The sequence below is a fragment of the Ursus arctos genome, unplaced genomic scaffold (assembly GCF_023065955.2).
Source record: "Ursus arctos isolate Adak ecotype North America unplaced genomic scaffold, UrsArc2.0 scaffold_20, whole genome shotgun sequence".
Classification (NCBI taxonomy): Eukaryota; Metazoa; Chordata; class Mammalia; order Carnivora; family Ursidae; genus Ursus; species Ursus arctos.
Window position 1 is genome coordinate 21,197,693 of NW_026622875.1, and position 27,646 is coordinate 21,225,338.

The 27,646-nt window shown below is 39.5% G+C and overlaps 1 protein-coding gene across 15 annotated transcripts in view; it reads left to right on the forward strand.

Moving 5' to 3' along the window:
• The window catches only part of TFDP2 (transcription factor Dp-2), a 215,269-nt gene that overhangs the window by 141,467 nt on the left and 46,156 nt on the right, over positions 1-27,646 (forward strand). For 12 of the 15 annotated variants that reach the window (XM_057316017.1, XM_044383454.3, XM_048216264.2 and 9 more), the window contains 5 exons: positions 2,349-2,511; positions 6,628-6,774; positions 10,405-10,473; positions 15,187-15,338; positions 25,276-25,442. In XM_057316017.1, coding sequence (XP_057172000.1) covers positions 2,349-2,511; positions 6,628-6,774; positions 10,405-10,473; positions 15,187-15,338; positions 25,276-25,442 — 698 coding nt within the window. The remainder of the gene's footprint in view (positions 1-2,348; positions 2,512-6,627; positions 6,775-10,404; positions 10,474-15,186; positions 15,339-25,275; positions 25,443-27,646) is intronic. The other 3 variants (XM_026497165.4, XM_048216263.2, XM_057316018.1) reach the window with 1 other exon arrangement.

A 27,646-nucleotide genomic window follows, 5' to 3' on the forward strand; every position in this document is an offset into this window, starting at 1 on the left:
AGTGATTCTTTGGAATGTGGAAAAAAGAAAGTAGCTATCCCTCCCTCGTTCTTTTATTTTCTTTTTTTTTTTAATATTGTATTTATTCACTTAGAGCAGGTGAGAGAGAGAGACAGAACATGAGCGGGGGGGGGGACAGAGGATGAGGGAGAAGCAGACTCCCCGCTAAGCAGGGAGCCTGACGTGGGCCTCGATCCCAGGACCCTGAGATCATGTCCTGAGCCAAAGTCAGGTGCTTAACTGACTGAGCCACCCAGGTGGCCCTCCCTCATTCTTTTACAAAGTACATTTAGTCTGTTTCTTAATATATATAACACAGTAGGATGTGTTAATAATTTACAAATGAATATAATTATACTAAAGGAATATGATAAAGTACAGGTTCCTTTGCATGGCATTTAAGGGCCTGGCCCCTTATCTACCTTTCCGCTTCATCTTTTGCCTTGCACTTTATATTCTGGTAATGCTGCACCGTTTGTTTCTAAGTCTCTGAACATTTATCATCTGTTTCACTCTCCCATGTGTTTACTGCTGCTGCTTCTGCCTGGTTGCCCTTCCTAACTTCCTCCTCTTGCCAGTTCTCTTTTGTTTTGGTGGTGGCAGTGGTAAAAACACTTAACATGAGATTTACCCCCAACAAATTTTTAAGTGTACATTATCATTAACTGTAGGCACTGTGTTGTACAGCAGATCTCTAGAACTTGCTCATCTTGCATAACTGCGACTTCATTGAACCTGTTGAACAATTCCCTAGTTTCCCTTTCCCTCCAGCCCCTGGAAAGCATCATTCCACTCTTTGCTTCTATGTGTTGGACTGTTTTGGACACCTTATATAAGTGAGATCATGCATTATTTGTCCTTTTGTGATTGGCATAGTATAATGTCCTCCAGCTTCATCCATGTTGTCGCATATGGCAGGATTTCATTCTCCTTTAGGGCCAGATAATATTCCACTGTATGTATAGGCCACATTTTTTTTATCCTTTCATCTACCTATGGACACTTAGGTTGGTTGCATATCTTGGCTCTTGTGAATAATGCTGCATGAACACGAGAGTGTGGATACCTCTTTGAGATTCTGATTTCAGTTCTTTTGGATATATACCCAAAAATAGGATCGCTGGATCATATGGAAATTCTATTTTAAATATTTTGAGGAGCCTCCATACTTTTTTGATAGTGACTATGCCATTTTCCAGTCCCACCACCAGTGTACCAGGGTTCTAATTTCTCCACATTCTCACCAGTACTTACCTTTTTTGTTTTTTGTTTTTGAATAGCCATCCTAACGGATGTGAGGTAGGACCTCATTGTGGTTTTGATTTGCATTTCTCTAATGATTAGTGATGTTGAACACCTTTTCATATACCTGTGGGCCATTGGTGTGTTTTCTTTGGGGAAATTTCTGTTCATGACTTTTGCCTATTTTTAATTGGGTTATTTGTTTTGTTGTTGTTGTTAATGAGTTGTTAGAGTTGCTTAGATATTTTAGATATTAACCCCCTGTCAGATAAAGGGTGTGTAAATATTTTCTCCCATTCCATAGGTTGCCTTTTCATTTTGTTGATTGTTTTCACTGGGCTCTTTTTCCAGCAAGTCTTTCTCCTCTAGGTTAGATAAGATATCCCTCTCCCCAATTCCCATGAACTTGTAACTAACTCTCACTTGGCACTTACCTTACTATATTGAAATTATCTGTCCTCAATAGGGCTGATTTGTCTTTCCCCGTCCTCCAAGACTCATACTGAGTTGGAAAGGATTTTGCCTCAGTTGTCATTTTTGTACTCTAGTCCCTACTACAGCTCTTGTCATATAGTTGGCACTCAGAAATTAGTAGAACTAAATACAACCCTTGAAAATTTAATAAGTTATGAAAGTTTAGGACAGGGCATTAACCAAAGTTAAAATAATTGAACACTTAGATATTTTATTAATACCAATGACCTCTGTTTGAAATTTGAGTAGATAATGAAACTGAGAATAGTGGTACTTTCGATTTTACGTGAAAAAGAATTGTAGCATACATAGAATACAAAAAGGTAAATATGTACAGTGTTTTTGTCTGTTTTTCTCATGGATTTATTCCCAGTGTGTAGAACGGTACCTGGCACATAATAGTAAGTAACTGATCAGTAAATATTTGTTGAATAAATGAATGATGGGTATAGAAAACACTCTAACTTCATACTTTATTAGGTTTTAAGGCAAAAATTAAGTTCAAAACATTTCTTCATCTCTAATTCAATTTAAAATTTACCACTTAAAGCAAAAATCAGATTACTATATTCTCACATTATAGTTCTGTAAAGGAAGTCTGGTGTATAAATACGTATTTTTTTCTCTTTTAGTAAACGAAGCAAAAAAGGAGATAAAAATGGGAAAGGCTTGAGACATTTTTCCATGAAAGTGTGTGAGAAAGTTCAGCGGAAAGGTACAACGTCATATAATGAAGTGGCTGATGAGCTGGTATCAGAGTTCACCAATTCAAATAACCATTTGGCCGCTGATTCGGTAGGTAGATCATGCACTTGACTTTAACCGTGGTGGTGGAGCAGTGTATCTCTGGGTTGACTGTCATTTGTTAAGGACTCAGACAAGCTAGAGAACCCCCGACTCCTTTACCTGAGGGTTTCATATTGTCAGTTGGGGAATTCTTTTGTTGTTGAGTTTCTGTTTTGTTTTAGAAAGGGTTCTTTTATTATATATTTAAACATAAAGCTTAACATGTATTTTTAAACTATAATTTTGGGGGCTACAAAAGGAACATACTTTTTTTTTTTTTTAAGGTTTTATTTATTAGAGACAGAGAGAGAGAAAGCATAAGCACAGGGAGGGGCAGAGGGAGTGGGAGAAGCAGACTCCCCGCAGAGCAGGGAGCCCAGTGCAGGACTCGGTCCCAGGACCCTGAGCCAAAGGCAGACTCTTAACCAAGTGAGCCAGCCAGGTGCCCAGGAACATAATTTTCTTAAACATACTTTCTGTATTTGAATGACTTTGGATATGTTTCTGAATTCTTTAGTGTTTCTTCTGTGTCTAAGTCAGTTTGAAAAATTTATCTTGTATTTAGTTGAAAAAATAACATATGAACATGTACCTAAAAAATTCATTTGTACCAAAGAGTATATAGTAAAAAATATCTCACCCTTTAAAAAAGATTTTATTTATTTATTTATTATTTATTTGAGAGAGAGAGAGAACACAAGCAGGGGAAGCTACAGAGTGAGAGGGAAAAACAGATTCCCTGCTGAGCAGGGAGCCTGACACAGGGCTCGATCCCACTACCCTGAGATCATGACCTGACAGCAGATGTTTGACCACCTGAGCCACCCAGGCTCCCCAAAATATCTCCTGTTTACCACAGACCTTAATCTGTCTCCCCAAAGGTATATTCACTATTATGAGTTTCTTGAGTATCATCCCAAAAATTCTTATGCATACACATAATAAAATTTATTTCCTTTTTTATTTTATTTTTAAAAGATTTTATTTATTTGTTTTAGAGGGAGGTAAAGAACAGTTCTGTCTCTTCGAAGAGGTTCTTTCTGCCTTTTGTAATCTATCCCTCAGGCAACTGCTGATCTGCTTTTTATCACCATAGATCAGTTTGCATTTTATTTAAATGTAATCGTATTATATGTACTCCACAACAATTCTTAAAACAGTTCTTGACCTTAGTGGAGATATTTATAGTCTTCCAACCTTAATTATGACATAGGTTTTATTTTGAGATGCTAGCAACCATAATTTGATTTGAATGTTTCTTTCTTTTTTCTTAGCTAAAAAAAAAAAATCGGAAATGGATACTGAATTTAATCAAATGCTGTATAGTTTCCTGAAAACTTAGGAGTTTTACACTGATAGTCATAAATGAGATTGGTAGGGTTTTTTTGTTCTTACCATCTTTGCAGTTTTGATTTGCAGTGTTATGCTGGTTTTTTAAATTTTAAAATTTTTTTTCTTTCTTCCCCTTTACTCCATTACAGGCTTACTAGCATTGAATGTGTATTTCTCTTCCCTGACATATTGTAGAAATCACCTGTGATACCATCTAGGCCTGGAGATTTGGTGGGGGGTAAAGCTTAGATAGAATTCTCCATTTTTTCTTTGGTAATTAGTCTGTTTAGAATTTTTATCTCCCTTAGAGTCAGTTTTGTATTTTATGTTTTCTTAGAAAATCCTCCATTTCTTACCTGTTCTCAAAATTATTTGCTATTATTTTTCCCAAAGAACCATCTCTTGAATCTGTACTAACCTTCCTGTTCTGCAGTTAATTTCTTTTTTTGTCTTCATTTAATATTCTCTTCTCCTCCCTGAAGCTACTTTTGTTATTTTCCTGCCGTGTAGACTATGGTGTATACTTTACTTTTATTATTTTTGTTTAGTAATGAAAATCTTTATAGCTGTGCCTTTTCCTGTCGTTCACTGCTTTAGCCATTTCCCATTGATTCTGATATAATGTTATTCTTTACATATTCTGTAACTTTGGTTTTAATTTCCTCTCTGAGCTAAAAATGGCATTAGAGTTTTTATAGTTCCAGGTGATGGGGATTTTTGTTTGTTTTTCTGAGTTTTTACTTTTTACTGAGTTTTTCATTACCTGTGATCAGAGATTGTGAGTTGAACTATTTATATTTTTTGGGGGGGTTGCTTTGAGATTTTTCTTGTGAGCCATTATTTGGTGATGTATTTTTTTATTTTCTCTGGCACCTGTGGAGAAGGTATATAGCATTCTGATTCTAAGTGAAAATGGAGGTTCTCAAAATGTTCTACAAGACCCTATGTGACCCGGCCCACCATTCCATCTCTGATCTCTTCTACTATGCACTCTCCCAGTTACTACACCCTGGCCACCTTATGATAAAGGTTTTATTTTGAAATGATAGCAACCATAACTTGATCTTTTTAAAGGAACGTTTCTTTCATTTTTCTTAATTTAAAAAAATCAGAAATGAATATTAAATTCAATCAAATTCTGTATAGTTTCCTAAAAATGTAGGAGTTTTACACTGACAGTCATTGAATGAGATTGGTGGGGTTTTGTTTGTTTTCTGTCTTGGGGTGAATGTGCTGGATATGTTCCTTATCAGGCTATTACACTGGCCATTTCCTTTGTCTCAGTCTCTGCTAAGGAGCCACGAGGTTTTGCTCTCCCCTCCAATTTTCACTTAGATGTCACTGTACTGAGGCATTTCTTCTTAGCACATTTCACCGTCTAACACGCATTTCTACTAACCACCTCCATCCCCGTCCCTGGATACAAGAAGGAAGAGTTGGGGTTTTTTCTTCCTATCCCCTGCTGTGTGGGTTTTTGTTTTTGTTTTTTGATAAATTGGAAGATTTGTAGTCTTTAGTTCTTTAATTGGTTGTCTTTATAACTTTAAGTAACTTCAATATTTTGTTTCTTTGTTATCACCTATAAACCAGTATCTGTTGATTATGAAGGGAAGAAATGAATCTGCTTCTATTTACTTGCATTTCCCATCTTTCCTGTTTACCACAGATTCAGATTGAGTATATTAGTGGTAGTTGTTAAAAGAATAATATTATTATTGTTGTTATTACAACTTTAAATAAATATATCGTGCCAAAACCTCTATTATTACGTACGTCATCTGTTTGAATAGTTCATCTGCTTTCAATCCCATACCCCTTTAAATATCAAGGAGAACATCAGCAGGCCTACTCTGTTGTCTCCTGATATTTTTTATTATGTTATTATTTCTACAGTGTCAGGACATTTGATATTTAAATTCACTTTTGTAACTTAAATCTCCCACCTATTTAAGTTTAGCTGTATTCAGTGTTCTCCACCATCCGTTATTATCATGGCATTTGATTGATTGGATTTTTCTTAGGAACTCCATGCCCACAATGAAGGTAGGGGCTTTTTCCACAATCTAAGTTAACATAGTCTCCTTCATTGAGAAAAATCTTGCTACCCCCCCAAAAAAAAAAAAAAAAAAAAAAAAAAAATCAGCTGAAGTAAACAGTGTGCTTTAGTGATCTACATGATGACATTTTGGTGCAAGTTCCCTGTTTTCATTGTAGACTAGCAAAAGTTTTCAGATCAGCACTAGTCCGTGGACTACATATTTGAAAAGCACATGCATCCTTGACTTTTCAAAGTCTAATGTCCTCCCAGACAGTGCAGGGCTTTAACCCACTTTAACTAACAACTCCATTACCCCTTTCAGATGTATATACTGTTGTCATGTATGTTAGTTCTGTATATATTCTCGATTCCACAAGACATTATTGTTTTATAAAGTAAGTGTTAATTGAGATATACCCACATATTTATCTTTCGTGTTGGGCTTTGTTCAATCCTACATCTCCAAACTTCCACCTTGGATCCCATCCGTCTTTCTTCTACATGAAGAAAGCCCTTTAGTATTTTTTAATTTAGATCTGTTACTAACATAATCTTTATTTTTTAGATTGTTTTATCTTTTAGATTGTTTGAAAGTACCTTTATTTCATCTTTACTTTTGAAGGTATTTTCACTGGGTATAGAATTCTTTAAACACTCCAAAGATATTATAATAAAAACATTAATTAAATGTCTTAATAATCCTCTGACTATATTTTAACCCTTGAAATTGATCACTCATTAAAAATATTTTTTAGCAGGCTTATGACCAGAAGAATATTAGGAGAAGAGTTTATGATGCTTTAAATGTGCTAATGGCAATGAACATAATTTCAAAGGAAAAAAAAGAAATCAAGTGGATTGGCCTGCCTACCAATTCTGCTCAGGAATGTCAAAATCTTGAGGTAAGTGAGGAAAATCTGTTTTAAATAGTTTGCTTTATTTTTCATAAGAGGCATTTTATTTGGTTTTATGTATTTATTTGAGAGATAGCACAAGCAGGAGGAGTGGCAGAGGGAGAGGGAGAAGCAGACACCCTGCCGAGCAGGGAGCCCGATGCAGGGATTCATCCCTGAGATCATGACCTGAGCCGAAGGTAGACTCTTAACCAACTGAGCCACCCAGGTGCCCCCATAAGAGGCATTTTAATTTAGAAATACATATAATATTAAAATATTTCTAATTGTTCAAGTATACTACGTCTTTTTTTTTTTAACAGACTCTTCTGTGTACAATTTTATTTTTTTTTTATTTATTTTTTTTAAAGATTTTTTATTTATTTATTTGACAGAGATAGACAGCCAGCGAGAGAGGGAACACAAGCAGGGGGAGTGGGAGAGGAAGAAGCAGGCTCATAGCGGAGGAGCCTGATGCGGGGTTCGATCCCATAACGCCGGGATCACGCCCTGAGCCGAAGGCAGACGCTTAATCGCTGTGCCGCCCAGGTGCCCCTCTGTGTACAATTTTAGAACTGGAAGGAGATTTAGAGAGGTGTATAGTTTGATGTCCCGATGAAACTGAGGGACATAGAAATTAAATAACTTGATTTTTACTGTTTCTTAGAGAAGGTCTTTATTTTATTCTAGTTTAATTCTGAGCACTCTACTAATAAATTTTTGACAACTCATAAATAGAAGTAATATCTTATTTGATTAAATGCTTGCTGTATGGATCCAAAAAAAAAAGATCAAACTGGCTGTTTACCTTTTGTGTTTAAACTTTTATCTTTGATTCTCACATCAGTGGCAACAGAGCTGTATTTCATCTGTATCTTTATCAGAAAGGATAGAAAGTTCAGTTGACATGAATTTGGGGGTGATGTGTGCAAAAACATTTTTTATTCCATTAACTTTAATCATTATAGAAAATCTTTCCTATATGAGCATGTGCCCTGACCTTCTGGTTTTAAATTGATTTGACATAATTGTACTGTCATGGCCATAGATGGAATAAATTGAGGTTAAATATAGTTTCTGGCAATAAATATGGTTGATTTCATGTTTTTCTCAGTCCTTTTTCCACTCAGCAAATCAAAATTTATTTGGTATTGTACTTGTGGGTGGAGGGAGAAATCAGACATTCATCTGAGGTTGTAGAATGTTATTCAGATGCTAGAGTGGAAATGAGCTCCTTGTCTCCTTCTGAAAGAGTGGAATTTGAGGATTTTTTTTTAAGTTTTTTTCTCTAATTTTTTTTAAAGATTTTATTTATTTGTAAGAGAGAAAAAGCAGCAGGCAGAGGGAGAAGCAGGCTCCCCGCTGAGCAAGGAGCCCCATGCAGAACTGGATCCCAGGACCCTGAGATTGTGACCTGAGCCGAAAGCAGACTCTTAACTGACTGAGCCACTCACGTGTCCCAAGGATTATTTTTATTACCAGTAATATTAAGCTGATAACAAAGCCTCAAGAAGAAAAAATCTATTAGCAGTTACTGTGTGTTTACCCAAAGATTATACAAGACAAAATCTCTGACCCCAGGGCGCCTTGGGTGGCACAGTCGTTAAGCGTCTGCCTTCGGCTCAGGGCATGATCCCACCGTTCTGGGATCGATCCCCACCTCAGGCTCCTCTGCTAGGAGCCTGCTTCTTCCTCTCCCACTCCCCCTGCTTGTGCTCCCTCTCTCACTGGCTCTCTCTCTCTCTCAAATAAATAAATAAAATCTTAAAACAAAACAAAAAAATCTCTGACCCCAGGAGCTTTCATTCTAATTGAGGAAAGGAAAAATATAAAAGAAGTTACCAAAACTGTGATCAGTTATTCCTATGAAAGACGTATGTACAGATTCTCTGGTAAGGGAGATGAGAGAGGTCTTTACCAAGAAAAGAAAAAATTTCCTGGAGCTCAGTGATGAGGAGGGTGTTTGCCCAGTGGTTCAGGGCAGGGAGGGCCTTCCAGAGGCCCCGCATGGGCGGAGGCAGGCATAAGAAAGCATGCATGCAGCTGGGTGTGACCAGAGTGCAGGCAGGGCTAAAGGGGGTAGATTTCTGAGTGTGAAGCTTTGGAGGCCTGATTCTGGAAACAGTGGGAAGCTTTTGAAAAATTATTAACAGGAGGACTGATAGGACATATTCTAAGGGATCACCCTCCTGCTGGATTAGAAATTGAACTGACGGGAAGATGAGGAAGGAAATTGAGGGGGCGTATTGGAAATGGTCTGAGTTAAGTCAGTGGCATGAGGTTGGAGAAGTGTTTCAGAGGTAGAATCGATACAACTTGGCCTGGTGTTAGATGGGGGGCATGAGGGGTAGGTAGGGGCCTGGCCTGTCACAGCTGCAGATAGAGAGGGGAAACTCGTTTCAAATATAGAAAGCCACATAGATTTTTCAAGTGAATCTTAAGTAATTTAGGATGAAAGTACTTTAGTGGTTAGAAGAAGAATGAGAGGAAACTCTTGGTGCAGACTAGAGTAGATGGGGAGCAAAAAAGCAACACTGTTGGAGTAGACAAGAAAAATGTCATGTTTGTTGTCATTGACTTTTGCCCAAAGACACAGTGAGGAGCTCATCTACAAGGAAATTCAGACCCTAATACCTGTTTTCTAGGTAGTTGTAAGAGTGAGGAAAAGTATAGTTGTGTGAAGCCGGGAAATTTGTCCCATAAGAACGTTCCTTACTACAAGTAGGAATTGTGCATTGAATATATAGGCTATCTGTATTAGGAGCTATGCCCATTTAAAAGTCAGTTAAACTGAAATCTTAAATGAGATTTTACCTCATTTTTTGGGTTAGGGAGTAATATAAGAAAGTAATTAATGTAAGGTCTCTGGAACCAGATGGCTTAGGTACAAATCCTGACTCTTGCCATTCACTAGCTGTGTGACCTTGGGCAGTTACTTAACCCTCCGTTCCTCCATTTCCTTACATGCAAAGTGGATAACAATAGTACTTACCTCATAGGGTCTTGTGAAGATGCCTTAAGATAATGTGTGTAGGGAAAAAAAAAGATAATGTGTGTAAAGTGCTTGGTTGAGTTGGTGGCACACAGGGTAAGTATTCACTAAGTGTTAGCTATTACTCTGATTAGAATTTGAAAATAGCAACAAGTACTGCATATCAAGTATTTATTAAGTGGATGGGTTTCATTAATGATAATGTTACCACAATTCTGCTATTGTGCCTACTTGCTTACCCCAACCCCTGCTCCCCAAAAAGGTATGATACACCTTTATTGATTTTGGTAGTTAAAATGGATTGAGTTTTAAGGAAAATTCTTTTTTTTTTTTTTTTTAAGATTTATTTATTTTAGAGAGAGAATGCAGAGCACAAGCGGCTGGGGGTGGGGGGACGATAGAGGGAGATGGAGAGAGAGAGAATTCCAAGAAGACTCTGCACTGAGCGCAGAGCCCAATGCAGGGCTCAGTCCCAGGACCTTGAGATCATGACCTGAGCCAAAGCCAAGAGTTGGATGCTTAACCAGCTGAGCCACCCAGGCTCCCCTAAGGAAAATTCTTGATACCTCAGAATTGGGACCTGGAAAGTGAGCAGTACTCTTTTACTCTCCATATGTTCATGTTATTTTGTGACCTGTGTTTTAAAGATAGAGAAGCAGAGGAGGATAGAACGGATAAAGCAGAAGCGGGCCCAGCTGCAAGAACTTCTCCTGCAGGTAAAGATGCTGGGATGGTTTTCATTCTTTCCCTGCCTATGTTCTGCTTTGCTTACTTGGTTTTAGAATCAGTGTTTTCTACTTTGGCTGCCTTTTGAGTAGTGTCTGATGGGACCACACTAGGACAGCCTCCTCCACGTCTGAGCTCACCACCATCCACGTGGTCTTCCTTTAAGATGGTTCTGTCTCTCACCACCATCGTGGCCCCAGGGCAGGTCACCTGCCCTGTGCATGCCTTACGTTATGAGCGATTTACTTCTGACACTTACTCTGAACAGAAACCATCAGAAGTCCTTTTGTGTGTGTTTATTTTAGCCCTCATTTGGAATATCAAGAAGTAAGGCTCGTTAAACTTCAGGCACTTTGAGTAAAATAATCAAATCCACCTGTAATAATTTATTATCTATAAATAACAGAATAACATGTAATGATTCAGTAAGCTTCATAGAAATACCAAAAGTTAAAATGTATTTCTTTTTAAGAAAATTAGCTTTTATAGTGTAAAAAGGATCCTTGTGTTTATACTGTTTCAGATAATTGCCTGGAATTTGGGTGGTTTTTTTAAATATAATAGAGCCAATGTATAAAATCATGTGAGGTAAAATCACATGGACTTTTTTTTTTTTTTTTAATTTTATTTTTGGTAATTGCAGTTGCTGTAAAAATTCACTTTGAGCAGTACACTGGGGTCATTTTCAATGCAGTCAGGAACCCTTTTTAAAATGAGCCCAGAGGGTCTTTATGCTTTTTTTAAAATCAGCAAATTGTCTTTATTTTTTTTTGTTTTGTTTTGTTTTTGTTCTTTATTTTTTTTATTGAAGTATAACTACAAACAGTGTTATATTAGTTTCAGGGATACAGTGTGATGATTCAACAATTTTTTTGATTAGTTCATCATACTTTATATTGTACCATATCCAATGTCGTGTGTGTGTGTGTATAACACCCAGTGCACCATGCAATACGTGCCCTCCTTACTACCCATCACCGGCCTATCCCATTCCCCCACCTCCCACCCCTGAAGCCCTCAGTTTGTTTCCCAGAGTCCACAGTCTCTCATGGTTCATTCCTCCTTCTGATTATCCCCCCTTCATTCTTCCCTTTCTTCTCCTACCGATCTTCCTAGTTCTTATGTTCCATAAATGGGACAATTATCATATGGTTTCACTCATTTAGGGAGCAAATTGTCTTTATATGAAAAGCTTTCTCAACCACTCATAAAATCCACTTTGATTTGACAGCCGTTAGATCCTGTTTAATTTTTTATGTAATCCACTTTCCAGAAATAAAGGTAACAGTTAAGGTACCAATATCGTAGCAGAGTGTTTCCAAAACAGTCCCTTTGTCTAATGGACAGAATATGTTAGGTATTCTCAAATGTTCCACATTTTTGTTTTTCACTTTCTAGATGCTTATATTTGCTTGTTTATTCCATGTTCATGTATAAATCAGAGCAGCAAGAGAAGACCGTTTAGCCCTTGCAGAGACCTATGTGTGATCTGAGAAGGAAGTAGAGCAAGGGCAGAGGAGTAGCAGCAGATAGAGCAGAGATTGCCCAGACATAGGCCAGCTCCAAAGGTGACGTGCCACCCTGATTAGGCCCTTTCTTTCTTCCGTACTGTGTTCTGCTTTTCACTCCGAACCTTGTGGGACCTACCTGAGTAGCTAGCGCTGGAGCAAGCATTTGATGTATTTTTCATGCTGGGTTTCCAAATAAGGTTTTGTTTGAAGAGAGTGTTCTGCAGCTTACAAAACAAAACAAAACAAAAAACTTGAAAGCTGGCGGTTTATTGCTAGGCTCTTCCCTGTGGAATTCTGCCCCCTGCGACCTGGCCTGCCAGGCACCGGCTTCTCATCCACGTTGCTTCCCCCAGCTCCCTTTGCTGTCCCTGTCCCTGCGTGGTTTCTCACTAGCCCACACTCCCTCACCTCTGTGCCAGGACTTCCTTAGATTTCCTCAAAATCCTCATGCAACCTTTTAGAGCCTGATTTTTGGTAGATGATATTGAGAAACCCTGTTTACCAGTAGCCTGTACTTCTCTGTTCATGAGAAAGAAGGTGCTGGGCATGGTCACCTTCATGTAGGTGGGACATTCACATCCCTGGACAGCCTTCATGAAGAATGAAGTTGAATATTTTTTCCTCTGCTTATCTTTGTACAACGAACACTATTTTTTTAAGTCCTAAATTTCTTTTCCTCTTCTGTCTGTCAAACCAAATATTTATAGAAGATTTCAACCCAGGGGCAACCTAGCTGTCAACATTTATAAAAGTAGGTCTCCCTCAACATTAAAATGAAACCCAAAGTATAACTGAAAACAGCTACTCTCTGGTCTCCTGGTAGACATACATACAGCTTATTTCCTGCTAGTGTTTTGTTTATCTCTCGTTCATCAAATAACATTGATGTAGTTGTCTCAGAAAGTAAATTAAACATGTCCCTGAATACCAGTAATTTACCGTGGCAAAGCTAGCTTAATTTTAAGCAAGTTAATGTCGCCACTCACTGACATCACATGACACGGGTCAGTTTCACTTCCCAGTTTTACTTCCACCACTTCTCCTTTATCCTTGGTAATGTAGAGGAGGAAGGGTGTGAGTAGGTGATATCTGTAGGTAATCTAGATACCCTACTTTTATCATTATAACTGTGATACCTTTTCCAGCCCTTAAACCTTTCCCAGGGCTGCTAATGCATAGCAAAGTGAATGTGTGCACCTGCCCTCTTTTCAGCCTCTGAAATTGATGTTAATGAGCCTGGAAAAGAACAAAAGGCTGAAGAAAATCAATCAAAGGGCAACAAAGGAAATCCATTCAAAACAAATGGGAGGTGATTTTTCTTTTTACTGTCTGAATAACATTATATATGTTATTATTGCTTTCTTCACCAGAAAAATCTTTGATGCTATTAAATGTACACAGTAGTGAACAGTGAGTCACAAATATATAAGGACTCTTACTTAGTACTGCTGATATTCCGTCCTGTGCTGAGGCCCTGCCATGGCACTAGGGCCACAGAGCTATAGGGCAGAGGATGAGAGCATCTCCTGAGATGCTTTTTCTAGTAGAAGGGAAGAGAATCTAGGCAGAAGTATTCAAACATTTAATTCTTTTTCTCAGTTTTACAGTATCAATAGTGTATTTTTTCAACATTAAGTAAATTAAGCAATGAATATAAAACAGCCCTCATTCTTTACCAGCAGAAAATCATGAAGTGTTTTCAGTAATGTTTGATAGTATTGATAGTGATAGTTTGGTTTTTCGTTTTGTTTTGTTTAGTTTAGAGAGAGAACGAGAGCGCATGCACACCAGCAGGGAGGAGAGGGAGAAGCAGGCTCCCCACTGAGCAGGGACACCCCCCACCCCCCCGCCGTGGGGCTGGATCCCAGGACCCTGGGATCATGACCTGAGCTGAAGGCAGACACTTAACTGACTGAGCGACCCTGGTGCCCAATAGTGATAGTTTTTTGAAGTGATTGGTATTGATAGTGATTTTTGGACACACTGTTAAGGCTAGAATAAATTGGTATCCCTTCTGTTTTGTGCATTTTAGGAGTAAATGTTCACTTTCTAGGGATAGTACCCTGTCATTTTAAGATAAAAATAATCTTAATTAAACTTTTGTTAAGACTCAGAACCTAAAATAAATAATCTTAGGATAAGATTGCTAAAATATAAAAGTAACTTAAATTCATCACTACTAGGTAAGATGGGACACGCCGATGAAAGGGGATGAGTGAATCTGACTTTAGGAGCATTTAAAACCACTGTTTCGTGAGCAGATGAAAAAGTTGAATTGCGTAGTCTTTCTAGCTATGGAATTCTGTGATACATTTGCCTTATTAAAAGGGGGGCGGGCAGTCACTTCTTTGACTTGCAAATAACGGTTATAACTAAAAAGAGCGGCAAGATTCAGTATAAAGATTCAGTCCTTGATATATCTTACAAGTGCTAAGCTCAGTTTCTTGCCTGGAAGATGTCGGGTGGGCAGTGGGTCAGGCCAGATTCCAACTGTGCCCTGAGGATTCGGGAATTCTGTGGAGCTGCCCTAGGAACCTAAGGGGTGAGTGAGGGCAGAGCTGCTGGGCTCTGGACTCCCTGCCCCACTGCAGCCAGCCAGAGCAACGCTACTTTCATCTGTTTTATATAGTGTCCCATAGATTTCATTTGAAGAAAGGATTCTGTGGCTGTATAAAGTTTGCATATCCCTGAGCTAGAAGATCTAAAAGGTGTATTTAACCCCAAACTCCCGAGAGTCTGTGTTAGATAAATGGAAAATATAAGTTCACTTGGTATCACTTTCTCTGTGCCACTTTAAGAAGAGCTGCAGGCACTCCTGGGCTCTCCCAGATTTGTAAGATCCTGTTATCTATGGATAACGGAAGCCATAGGCCCCATTATTTACATTAGGATGATGTTAAACATCATTTAAAACTATATGTTTTCCCTTGAAATGTATCTGAATTAGATCATTCTAATCTTTTTTCCTAAATATTTCATTTTAATTAACTTACAGGTAGATGGCCTCTTTAATAACTCTAATTTCTAATACCGTTAATACTATTTCATACTATTTAAACTTTCTAATAGTATTTAAACTCTCTAATTTCTAATACTCTAATACTATTTCTTAAATGTATTTATTTTAATTCATTTAATGCCAACTCACTTATCCACATTAAATGACCATACTCTTTTTCTTGATCATTACAGCAAATCGCGTTCAAGAACTTGGTTCAGAGAAATCGGCAAAATGAACAGCAGAACCAGGGCCCTCCAGCTCTGAACTCCACCATTCAGCTGCCATTTATAATCATCAATACAAGCAGGAAAACAGTCATAGATTGCAGCATCTCCAGTGACAAGTGAGTGGAGAACCGGGGGAGGACTGTAGGGCTGGCCTCCTATGAACACATTCCTATCATTTGCACCATGAGGAAGGGTGTCCTTCGTTATCTAAGCCCTCAAGGCTGACCTCCCTGGGGCATGGGAAACACCTGTGCAGCCGTGGAGTGCTGCCAGCTCCTAGTGCATTCTTCGTCACTCACCCTCTGCAGCCCCTGTCTTGTGCCTGGCACCGTACTGCCTGTACTATATGCATAGTGGAGCCCGGACCCCAGCCAAGATGTGCGTGTGTGTACATGTGTGTGGTAACCCTGGGCAAGTAACTGCCTTACAGTAGACCGTCAGTGAGGGCCTGGGACAAAGTGGGCTCACCGGTGATTCACTTCCATGGTTTAGTGTGGAAATATTTTGGGTCAACATGTAGCATTAAGGTACTTGTTTCCTTGTTCTGCTCTATCATAGTCGAGTGTGCTCCTGTTTATTAATGAGTGGACATGAAAATGCTAGAAGCATTCTCTGCTTTCTTTTTTTCTTACTTATTTTATAGCTAAAAGTTTATACCTTTTGATCACTTTCACCCATTTTATCTACCCCCACCTCTGGCAACCAGCAGTCTGTTTTCTGCATCTGTGAGTTCATTGTTTTTAGATTCCACATAGAAGTGAAATCATCCAGCATCTGTCTTTCTCTGTCTGATTTATTTCAGTTAGTATAATGCCCTCACGGTCTACCCACGTTGTTGCAAATGTTGGAATTTCCTTTTTTTTGTGGCCAAATATTCCATTTATGTACACGCATACACATATACCACATTTTCTTCATCCATTCATATATCAGTAGACAGTGAGGTGGTTTCTGTATCTTGGCTATTGTAAATAATGCTACAGTGAACATGGGGGTGCAGATATCTTTGTGAAATAGTGACTCTGTTTCCTTCAGATATATACACAAAAGTGAGATTGCTGGATCATATTGTAGTTTTATTTTTAAATTTTTGAGGAACCTCCATACTGTTTTCCATGGTGCCTGCACCAATTTACATTCCCACCAACATTTTTTTACATTTTAACTAAAGTTGATGATGATATTTATCATAGCAAGTGAGAAGTAGCAGTTTTAAAAATACTGCTAAGAATTAATTGGTAATTCATTTTACCCTTCCTGAAAATGATCGTGGTCTTCAAGCTGTGACCGGTGTCCTGAGATAGTTGAGGGAATCGGGTGTGGAATGAGACAGACCCAAGTGTGGATTGTGGCTCCCCCATTTAGCTGCTTTGAAGCATTTTTCTGAAGAATAGAAGGGGACGATTCCAAGTCCTCTATCATATGCTAGCCTTGTTGTGAGAATTAAATACAATGATGTCTTTAAAGGATCTGACCCAAGGCAAGCCCTTTATAAATATTAGCTGCTGTTACAAGGAGTCAGCATATAATCCATTGACCAAATTGCGATTTATTTGAAAGCAAAAGAGGGCTCAATAATCACATCAGTACCACAGGCATAGTCCAAGACTGTCCAGGGAGACTGGGACCTCTCCTTACAGCTATAGCATTGCCCTTGGGCTTTGCCTTCCCTTGTCTTTCCCACTGTTTTCTCAGGTAGTGTTGCTTCCCCTGTTTATCTTGATTGCATACAGAGATTCTAGGTCACTTAAATAAGAAGGTGCCAAAAGAAAAAGAAAAACGGTGAGCAGGAATTTCAAAAGTATATTTGATAATTAAGACTATAGACACAATTAAAAATAGTATGAAGTTAGAAGATCCATTTCTCAGTCTTGTCTTCTCACTACATAGTTTCTTAACCTTTCTGAGATCTGGATGCTTCCTCCACAAAAGTAAGAATTACAGTACCTAACTTGATGGTTTTTAAAAGTTATAGATCAGGGAGGAGTTAAGATGGCAGAGGAGTAGGGGTCCCCTTTTTCAGCCGGTCCCCTGAGTCGAGCTGGATAGGTACCAGACCGTTCTGAACACCCATGGAATCAGCCTGAGACGTAGGAAGATACACCTGGACCTGTACAAATGAACATCTCCAGTGCTGAGTATTGAGGTACGAAGAGGGGAGCCGTGAAACTGCACACAGATATTGAAAGAGAAACGGAAGAGGGAGGGAGCCTCCGCCTTTGGGCACGGGGAAGCGGTAGCCACCTGCACTGGGGAGCAGGCGGACTCGCGGACCGGCACCCGTGAGAGAACAGACTGAGACCGTGAGCCTGGAACGCGCTCGACCAGTCTGAAATCCGGAGCTCCGGAGTGCGCGCGAACCATACTGAAACAGAGCTCCGGAGCGCGCAGGGGCGGCTGGCGGTTGGCGGCTGGCGGTGTTAGAAACACAAAGAACAGAGACCCGCCGGCCCTGGAAGTGAGGGCTGGGACACGGAGTGTGGGGCGCACATCCCGGGACGCTGTAGGGTTGAGCAGCACCAACAGAAGAGCTCAGTGGAGAGCGGACTGCGATCCCTCTGTTCTAAGACAGTGGCTAGGATTCAGTCACTGCTGCTCTGACTCTCAGAAGAGGCACAGCAAACCGCCAGGGGAAGCCACCAGAGAACAAAAGCCTGGAAATACCGGCTCACAGTGTGCCCATCCCTATCCCCCCTCGCAGGGGATGGGGAGACTCTACCCAGACAGGGTTGCCTGAGTATCAGCGTGGCAGGCCCCTCCCCCAGAAGGCAGGCTGAAAAATCAAGCCCACATCCCTAAGGTCCCTGTAAAACTAGCGCACACTGCCTGGGTCCCGGTCAATAATTTGGGCTCTGGACAACCCCGCACCCTCTCCTCATCAGAATGACGAGGAGGAGAAATCCCCCCCAGCAAAGAAAAGACAATGAGTCTGTAGCCTCTGCTACAGAACTGATGGATATGGATATAACCAAATTATCAGAAATGGAGTTCAGAGTAACAATGGTCAAGATGATGTGTAGACTTGAAAAAAAATTAACAAAAATATTAACGGGAATATAGGGCGGAAATGAGAGCGAATCTGGCAGAAATTAAAAATGCTATGAATCGAATTCAGTCAAAACCAGATGCTCTGATGGCCAGGGTGAATGAGGCAGAAGAACGAATCAGCAAATTGGAGGATGGGTTAGTAGAAGAGAAAGCTAAAACAGAAACTTGGCTCAAAAAAATCCAATCTCAAGAATGTAGGTTACGGGAGATTACTGACTCAATGAAATGTTTCAGTGTCAGAATCATCGGCATCCCCAAGGGGGTGGAGAAAAACAGAGGTCTAGAAGAGCTGTTTGAACAAATTGTAGCTGAAAACTTCCCTAAGCTAGCAAAGGAAACAAGCATTCGTGTCCAAGAGGCAGAGAGGACCCCCCCAAGCTCAACCACAACAAACCTACGCCATGTCATGTCATAGTGCAATTTGCAAATATTAGATCCAAGGTTACAGTATTGAAAGCATCCAGGGCAAAGAAATTTCTCATGTACCAAGGCAAAACTATCAGGATTACGTCAGACCTGTCTACACAGACCAAAAATGAGAGAAAGGGTTGGGGGGGCATTTTTGAAGCTCTTTCAGAGAAAAACACGCAGCCAAGGATCCTTTATCTAGCAAGGCTGTCACTCAGAATTGATGGAGAGATAAGGACCTTCCAGAATTGCCAGTCACGGACCAATTTCGTAACCACGTAACCAGCCCTACAGGAGATATTAAGGGGGGTTCTATAAAAGTAAAAAGGCCCCAAGAGTGATACAGAACAGAAAGTTACAATCTATAGGGGCGCCTGGGTGGCACAGCGGTTAAGTGTCTGCCTTCGGCTCGGGGCGTGATCCCAGCGATCTGGGATTGAGCCCCACATCAGGCTCTTCTGCTATGGGCCTGCTTCTTCCTCTCCCACTCCCCCTGCTTGTGTTCCCTCTCTTGCTGGCTGTCTCTATCTCTGTCAAATAAATAAAATCTTTAAAAAAAAAAAAAAAAAGAAAGTTACAGTCTATAGAAACAAAGACTTTACAGGCAACACAACATAATTAAAATCATCTCTCTCAATAATCACTCTCAATGTGAATGGCCTAAATGCTCCCATAAAACGCCACAGGGTTGCAGATTGGGTAAAAAGACATGACCCATCCATTTGCTGTCTACAAGAGACTCATTTTGAACCTAAAGATACATCCAGACTGAAAGTAAAGGGATGGAAAACCATCTTTCATGCCAATGGACTTCAAAAGAAAGCTGGGGTAGCAATTCTCATATCAGACAGATTGGATTTTAAACTAAAGACTGTAGTTAGAGATACAGAAGGGCACTATATTATTCTTAAAGGATGTATCTAACAAGTGGATATGACAATTATAAATATCTATGCCCCCAACAGGGGAGCAGCAAGATACACAAGCCAACTCTTTACCAGAATAAAGAGACATATAGATAAAAATACGTTAATAGTAGGGGACCTCAACACTCCGCTCTCAGCAATAGATAGATCACCTAAGCAGAAAATCAACAAAGAAACAAGAGCTTTAAATGCCATACTAGATGAGTTGGACCTCATAGATATATATAGAACACTACACCCCAGAACAAAAGAATAATCATTCTATTCTAATGCACATGGAACATTCTCCAGAATAGATCATGTTCTGGGTCACAAAACAGGTCTCAACCAATACCAAAAGACTGCAATTATTCCCTGCATATTCTCAGACCACAGTGCTTTGAAACTGGAACTCAATCACAAGGAAAAATTTGGAAGAAACTCAAACACTTGGAAACTAAGAACCATCCTGCTCAAGAATGATTCGATAAACCAGGAAATCAAAAATCAATTTAAACAATTTATGGAGACTAACGAGAATGAAGACACAACACCCCAAAACCTATGGAACACTGCAAAGGCAGTCCTAAGGGGAAAATACATAGCCATCCAAGCCTCACTCAAAAGAACAGAAAAATCTAAAATGCAGTTTTTATATTCTCACCTCAAGAAGCTGGAACAGTAACAGAGGGACAGGCCTAATCCACGCACGAGAAAGCAGTTGATCAAGATTAGAGCAGCGATCAATGAATTAGAAACCAGGAGCACAGTAGAGCAGATCAACAGAGCTAGAAGCTGGTTCTTTGAAAGAATAAATAAAATAGATAAGCCACTGGCAAGACTTATCCAAAAGAATAGAGAAAGGACCCAAATTAATAAAATTATGAATGAAAAAGGAGAGGGCACAACCAACACCAATGAAATAGGAAGGATCATTAGAAACTTTTATCAACAGCTTTATGCCAATAAATTAAGCAACCTGGAAGAGATGGAGGCCTTCCTGGAAACCTATAAACTACCAAGACTGAAACAGGAAGAAATTGATTTTTTAAACAGACCAATTAATTATGAAGAGATTGAAGCAGTGATTAAAAACCTTCCAAAAAACAAAACTCCAGGGCCTGATGGATTCCCCAGGGAATTCTACCAAACATTCAAAGAAGAAATAATACCTATTCTAAAGCTGTTTCAAAAAACAGAAACAGAAAGAAAACTACCAAACTCATTCTATGAGGCCAATATTACCTTGATCCCCAAACCAGGCAAAGACCCCATCAAAAAGGAGAATTACAGACCGATTTCCCTGATGAATATGGACGCCAAAATCCTCAACAAGATCCTAGCTAATAGGATCCAACAGTACATTAAAAGGATTATCCATCATGACCAAGTGGGATTCATCCCTGGGATGCAAGGGTGGTTCAACATTCGCAAACCTATCAGTGTGACAGATCATATCAACAAGAAAAAAGTCAAGAATCATATGATCCTCTCAATAGATGCAGAAAAAGCATTTGACAAAATACAGCATCCTTTCCTGATTAAAACCCTTCAGAGTGTAGGAATAGAAGGTACATTTCTCAATCTCATAAAAGCCATCTATGAAAAGCCTACTGCAAATATTATTCTCAATGGGGAAAAGCTGGAAGCCTTTCCCTTAAGACCAGGAACACAACAAGGATGCCCACTCTCGCCATTATTATTCAACATAGTACTAGAAGTCCTTGCAACAGCAATCAGACGACAAAAAGGGATGAAAGGTATCCAAATCGGCAAAGAAGTCAAATTGTCTCTCTTCGCAGATGACATGATACTCTATATGGAAAACCCAAAAGACTCCACCCCCAAACTACTAGAAGTTATAGAGCAATTCAGTAATGTGGCGGGATACAAAATCAATGCTCAGAAATCAGTTGCATTTCTATACACGAATAGTAAGACTGAAGAAAGAGAAATTAGGGAATCCATTCCATTTACAGTAGCACCAAAAATCATCCGTTATCTCGGAATTAACCAGAGACGTAAAGGACCTATATTCTAGAAACTAAAAATCACTCTTGATAGACATTGAAGAAGACACAAAAAGATGGATAAATATTCCATGCTCATGGATCGGAAGAATTAACGTAGTTAAAATGACCATGCTACCCAGAGCAATCTGCACTTTCAATGCTATCCCTATCAAAATACCAATAACATTTTTCAAAGAACTGGAACAAACAGCCCTTAAATTTGTGTGGAACCAGAAAAGGCCCCGAATCGCCAAGGAATTGGTGAAAAGGAAAAACAAAGCTGGGGGCATCACAATGCCGGATTTCAAGTTGTACTACAAAGCTGTGATCACAAAGTCAGCATGGTACTGGCACAAAAACAGACACATAGACCAGTGGAACAGAAGAGATAACCCAGAAATGGACCCTCGGCTCTTTTGGCAACTAATCTTTGATAGAGCAGGAAAAAACATCCCGTGGAAAAAAGACAGTTTCTTCAATAAATGGTGCTGGGAAAGTTGGACAGCTACATGCAATAGAATGCAACTTGACCACTCTCTCACACCATACACAAAGATAAACTCCAAATGGATGAAAGACTTTGATGTGAGACAGGAATCCATCAAAATCCTAGAGGAGAGCGTAGGCAGCAACCTCTACGACATCGCCACAGCAACCTTTTTCATGACACATCTCCAAAGGCAAGAGAAACAAAAGAAAAAATGAACTTGTAGGACTTCATCAAGATAAAAAGCTTCTGCACAGCCAAGGAAACAGTCAAAAAAACTAAGAGGCAGCCCACGGAATGGGAGAAGATATTTGCAAATGACACTACAGATAAAAGACTGGTATCCAAGATCTACAAAGAACTTCTCAAATTCTACACAAGAAACAAATAAACAAATCATAAAATGGGCAGAAGATATGAACAGACACTTTTCCAATGAAGACATATAAATGGCTAACAGACACGTGAAAAAATGTTCAAAATCATTAGCCATCAGGGAAATTCAAATCAAAACCACACTGAGATACCACCTTATGCCAGTTAGAATGGCAAAAATTGACAAGGCAAGAAACAACAATTGTTGGAGAGGATGTGGAGAAAGGGGATCCCTCCTACATTGTTGGTGGGAATGCAAGTTGGTACAGCCACTCTGGAAAACAGTGTGGAGGTCCCTTAAAAAGTTAAAAATTGAGCTACCCTATGACCCAGCCATTGCACTACTGGGTATTTACCCCAAAGATACAGACGTAGTGAAGAGAAGGGCCATATGCACCCCAATGTTAGCATTGTCCACAGTAGCTAAATCGTGGAAGGAACCGAGATGCCCTTAAACAGATGACTGGATTAAGAAGTTGTGGTCCATATATGCAATGGAATATTACTCAGCTATCAGAAAGAACGAGTTCTCAACATTTGCTGCAACATGGACGGAACTGGAGGAGATAATGCTAAGTGAAATAAGTCGAGCAGAGAAAGAAAATTATATGGTTTCACTCATCTATGGAACATAAGAAGTAGGAAGATCGGTAGGAGAAGAAAGGGATAAAGAAAGGGGGGTAATCAGAGGGGGGAATGAAGCATGAGAGACTATGGACTCTGAGAAACAAACTGAGGGCTTCAGAGGGGAGGGGGTGGGGGAATGGGATAAGCTGGTGATGGGTAGTAAGGAGGGCACATATTACATGGTGCACTGGGTGTTATATGCAACTAATGAATCATGGAACTTTACATCAAAAACCAGGGATGGACTGTATGGTGACTAACATAATAAAAAAATATTATAAAAAAAAAGAAAAGAAACACTTTCTTTTAATAAATAAATAGATAAATAGATAAAATAAATAAAATAAATAAAATAAAATAAAAGTTATAGATCAGTTCTTAAAGGACCCAGCCCAGTGGTCAGTAAATGGTATGTGTCTGAATTATAATAAATAAATAAATGGATAAAATAAATAAAATAAATAAAATAAAAGTTATAGATCAGTTCTTAAAGGACCCAGCCCAGTGGTCAGTAAATGGTATGTGTCTGAATTATTATTCACACAATTGCAAAATCTTCACAAAAACCTACATTTGTAGGGACTGTTAACATATTCTCATAAAACTGAGAATTCTAGAGAATGTTCAACGTATTTTCAGGAGAAAGAAACTTAGAATTCTAGTTTCTCTCTCCAGTTAGCCTCTTGTTTTGTGAGGGATTATTAAATTCTCTTCATCACTTAGTCGTCTAAGTCTCGAAAGAATAGCAAGAGAATCTGGGAACCATTGTCCTAAGAGAATTATAGATTCTGTTCATCCCAGGCTGGGGCCTGGTGAGGTTTCCATCTCTCGGTAGTTACTGACTCATGCCATTTCCCGGCCCTCCTCTGACTGAAGGGAAGGAGGCTGTGTGCAGCCTGTAGAAGCTTGTTGTTCAAGGTAGGTCCTAAAGCCTTGTCTTTCAGTTACTTTGGTGATGCAGTCTTTTCCCCTTAATTAGCCTGGAGGCTTTTTCACAATGGGGATTATATTTACAGAACCATCTGCTTTTAGCATATGCCAGGAATCATCCCTGTGACAGGCACACACTTAGATTTTTTGTGGGGTTTTTTTCCTAAAACTTTGTTAATGTCCTTTATTCAGATTTATATACTTCAGATTATTTAAACATGGCATTTCACTTTAAATTGTAATTTTTGCCCTGATCTTAGATCCAGCATGACTAATTTTACCTTCTCATGATTTTAATAAGAATTTCATGACAACATAAACCCACCACTGTGCCAGAACATTCACCTGCACTCTGTCCCTGGAGGCCTGAGGCCTGTAGGTGAAGGTGCCCCAGGGCCTAGCCTAGGAGTCAAAAGGGCTATGTTTTTCTATATTTGCCTTTTTTGGGAAACATTGTAGTGGGCAGCTGGGCATCCTGATTTGGTACTTTTCAAGAATATTTGGAAATGTGCTATATATTTATGTGACACTTTCTCCTTAAGTCATTTCACTTCTTAGGCTCTCAAGACAGGATTTGAGTTTTGGTGCATTTGTGAAAAGTCTTCCATCTGTTGGTTATCTAAAGTATGCTATAGTTGGGGCACCTGGGTGGCACAGCGGTTAAGCTGTTCTGGGATCGAGCCCCACATCAGGCTCCTCCACTATGAGCCTGCTTCTTCCTCTCCCACTCCCCCTGCTTGTGTTCCCTCTCTCGCTGGCTGTCTCTATCTCTGTCAAATAAATAAAATCTTTTAAAAAAATAAAAAATAAAGTATGCTATAGTTAACACTTGATTCAGGAACATGAAGTAAGCATCCAAAATGGGTTTTTTTCCTCAAGCCTAATAGGCCAACTCCTAGTAGGGATGTCTAAAGTGAAAAGGCTTTCTTAATAATTTGTCTTTTGTGACAAAGCTGTAGACAACTTTGAAAAGTATTGGCTTTACACCGAAGTTGTCCCTGTTTGTAACAGCTTAATGAGGGCTGAAGTTTACGGACGCCTATTGTCTGTCATAGGAAAACTGTTTTAATTGGGAAGGTGGCTTATTTGGGCTGTCATTCCCCTGAACACAGCAGAATGACCGTTACTGCTCGGAACAGTAACGGTTTCTAGTACTGTAGCTGAGCGTAGGCCCTCATTCTTTTACGTAATGTGCAGAGTACAGCACTGCAGCCCTCCCCTACCCTCTGAAGCCCCATACGAAGTTTGTTTTCTGATGCAGGTTTGAATATCTTTTTAATTTTGACAACACCTTTGAGATCCATGATGACATCGAGGTACTGAAGCGAATGGGAATGTCCTTTGGCCTGGAGTCAGGCAAATGCTCTCTGGAGGATCTGAAACTCGCTAAATCCCTGGTGCCAAAGGCGTTAGAAGGTTATATCACAGGTATGTTCACTGACACTTTCACATGTTGTACCTGATGGCACGTCCAATCCTAACCTGGTAAAACCTTTCTCAGAGAAAAGTCAAGTCCACTGTATGCCCGCCTTCCAATCTGTGCCCTTTTAAACGTAACCGTTCTCTTGAATTTCTTATTTATCATCGCTTGCTTTTCTTTAGAAATACAAACGCAAATATAGTGAACTGGGAACAGTTTATTGTTTAGTTTTAGTTATTGCTGACCTTTATTTAAATGGAATCATGGTGATACATTCTTTAGTGATACGGGTTTTTTCCACTCAACATGATCTTTTCATCCATCCACGTGATCTAATGTAGCTGTAGTTCATACATTTTTACTGCTGTATAGAACTCCGATGTATGAATATACCACCATTCATTCATTTTACTGATGATAAACCTTTGAGTTTTGTTTCCAATTTCTTGATATTAAAAAACAGTGCTCCTTTGAACATTCATATAATGACACCGAAGTGCCCACGTGCCGGTGTGTGGCGTGAGATTGCTGGGTCACAGGTGCGGGCAGCTTCAGCTTCACTAGATGATGCCAGAAGTTTTTAATACGATTTCACAAGTTACATTCTCACCTGCAGAATGGAAGTGTTCTATTTTCCCAATCAGGTAGATGTGAACTGGTACCCTGATTTTTTTAAATTAAGATTTAATTCATACACCATAAAATTCACTGCTATTCAGTATATTCAGAAGGTTGTGCAATCATCGCTAATTCTAAAACATTTTTATCACCAAAAAAAAAAACCATACACATTAGCAGTCACGCCCTATTGCCCCATTCCTCCCAGCCCTAGGCAAGCACTAATCTGCTTGGTCACAGTGGCTTTGTCCATTCTGGACATTTCATGCAGATGGAATCATACACTATGTAGCCTTTGTAACGGACTTCTTTTACTTAGTGGTGTGTGTTCAGGGCTCACCCATGCCATAGCATGTACTTCATCCCTTTTACTGCCATCGTATGAATAATGGCACAGTTCATCTATCCACTCATTAGCTGATAGACATTTGGATTGTTTCCACGTCTTTGGCTATTATGAATGGTGGTGCCATAAACATTCTTGTACAAGTTTTTCTGTGATCCCAAGTTTTCACTTCTGGTTGTATATCTAGTAGTGCAGTTGTTTGGTCATATGGCAACTCTAAATTTAAACATTTTGAGTAACTGCCAAACTATCTTCCAAAAGCATTTGTACCATTTTACAATCCTGCCAGCAGTGTATGAGGGTTCCAGGTTGTCCACATCCTTCTCAATACTTGTTATTGTCCATCCTTTTTATTACAGCTATCCTTGTAGACGTGAGGTAGTATTTTACTGGGGCTTTATTTTGCATTTTCCTAAAGACTAATGGTGCTAAGCATCCTTTTGTGTGCTTGTTGCTCATTTGTAGATCTTCCTTGCAGAAATGTCTGTTCAGATCCTTTGCCCATTTTTGCATCAGGTTGTCTTTTGATTTCTTAAGAGTATACTTGAAAACAAAAACAGTATGTTTTGCATGCTCTGTAATTCAGTTTTTTTTTACTGATTCAGAAATCTTTATGATTGTCCTAATTCCCAAGACGATGGTGTCCTCTGTACATATAATTTGGAGGCATAAACAATGCTTTTTGCCTTTGCTTTTACCAGTTTCCTTCATTTATAAATATTACCACCTAGAACTTCACATCCCTTTCTGAAGGCACTGTAATGATACTTCTAAGGTATAATAAATAAATTTGAGTGAAGAGGTAGTTCTTATTTTTTTTTAAGATTTTATTTTTAAGTAACCTATACACCCAGCGTGGGGCTCAAACTCACAACCCAGAGATCAAGAGTCTCGTGTTCTACCAGTGAGCCAGCCAGGTGCCCCTCGTTCTTATTTTATCTGGCTTTATGGTTTTGGGCCTCTGGTCAAAACACAAGAGTTTGTTGGCTGAGATTGGGGTTCTGTTGGGTTTGGTTCTTAAACTGGCACCATCCACCTGCTGCAGATGTGACCCCGTCTTCTTGCCCCACAGCCTCCCCCCAACACTCCCATCTCGCCACCCTCTCCCAGAGCAGGCCCTGCTGTTCTATTAGCAGCCCAGACATAGTGGCAGTCCAGCAGGGTCTGAATAAAGGGCTTACTCAATAAATGACCAGAACTTTATTTTAGTGTATTCTCAGTGAAAAGGCTCAGGGCAATCAGGCAGGC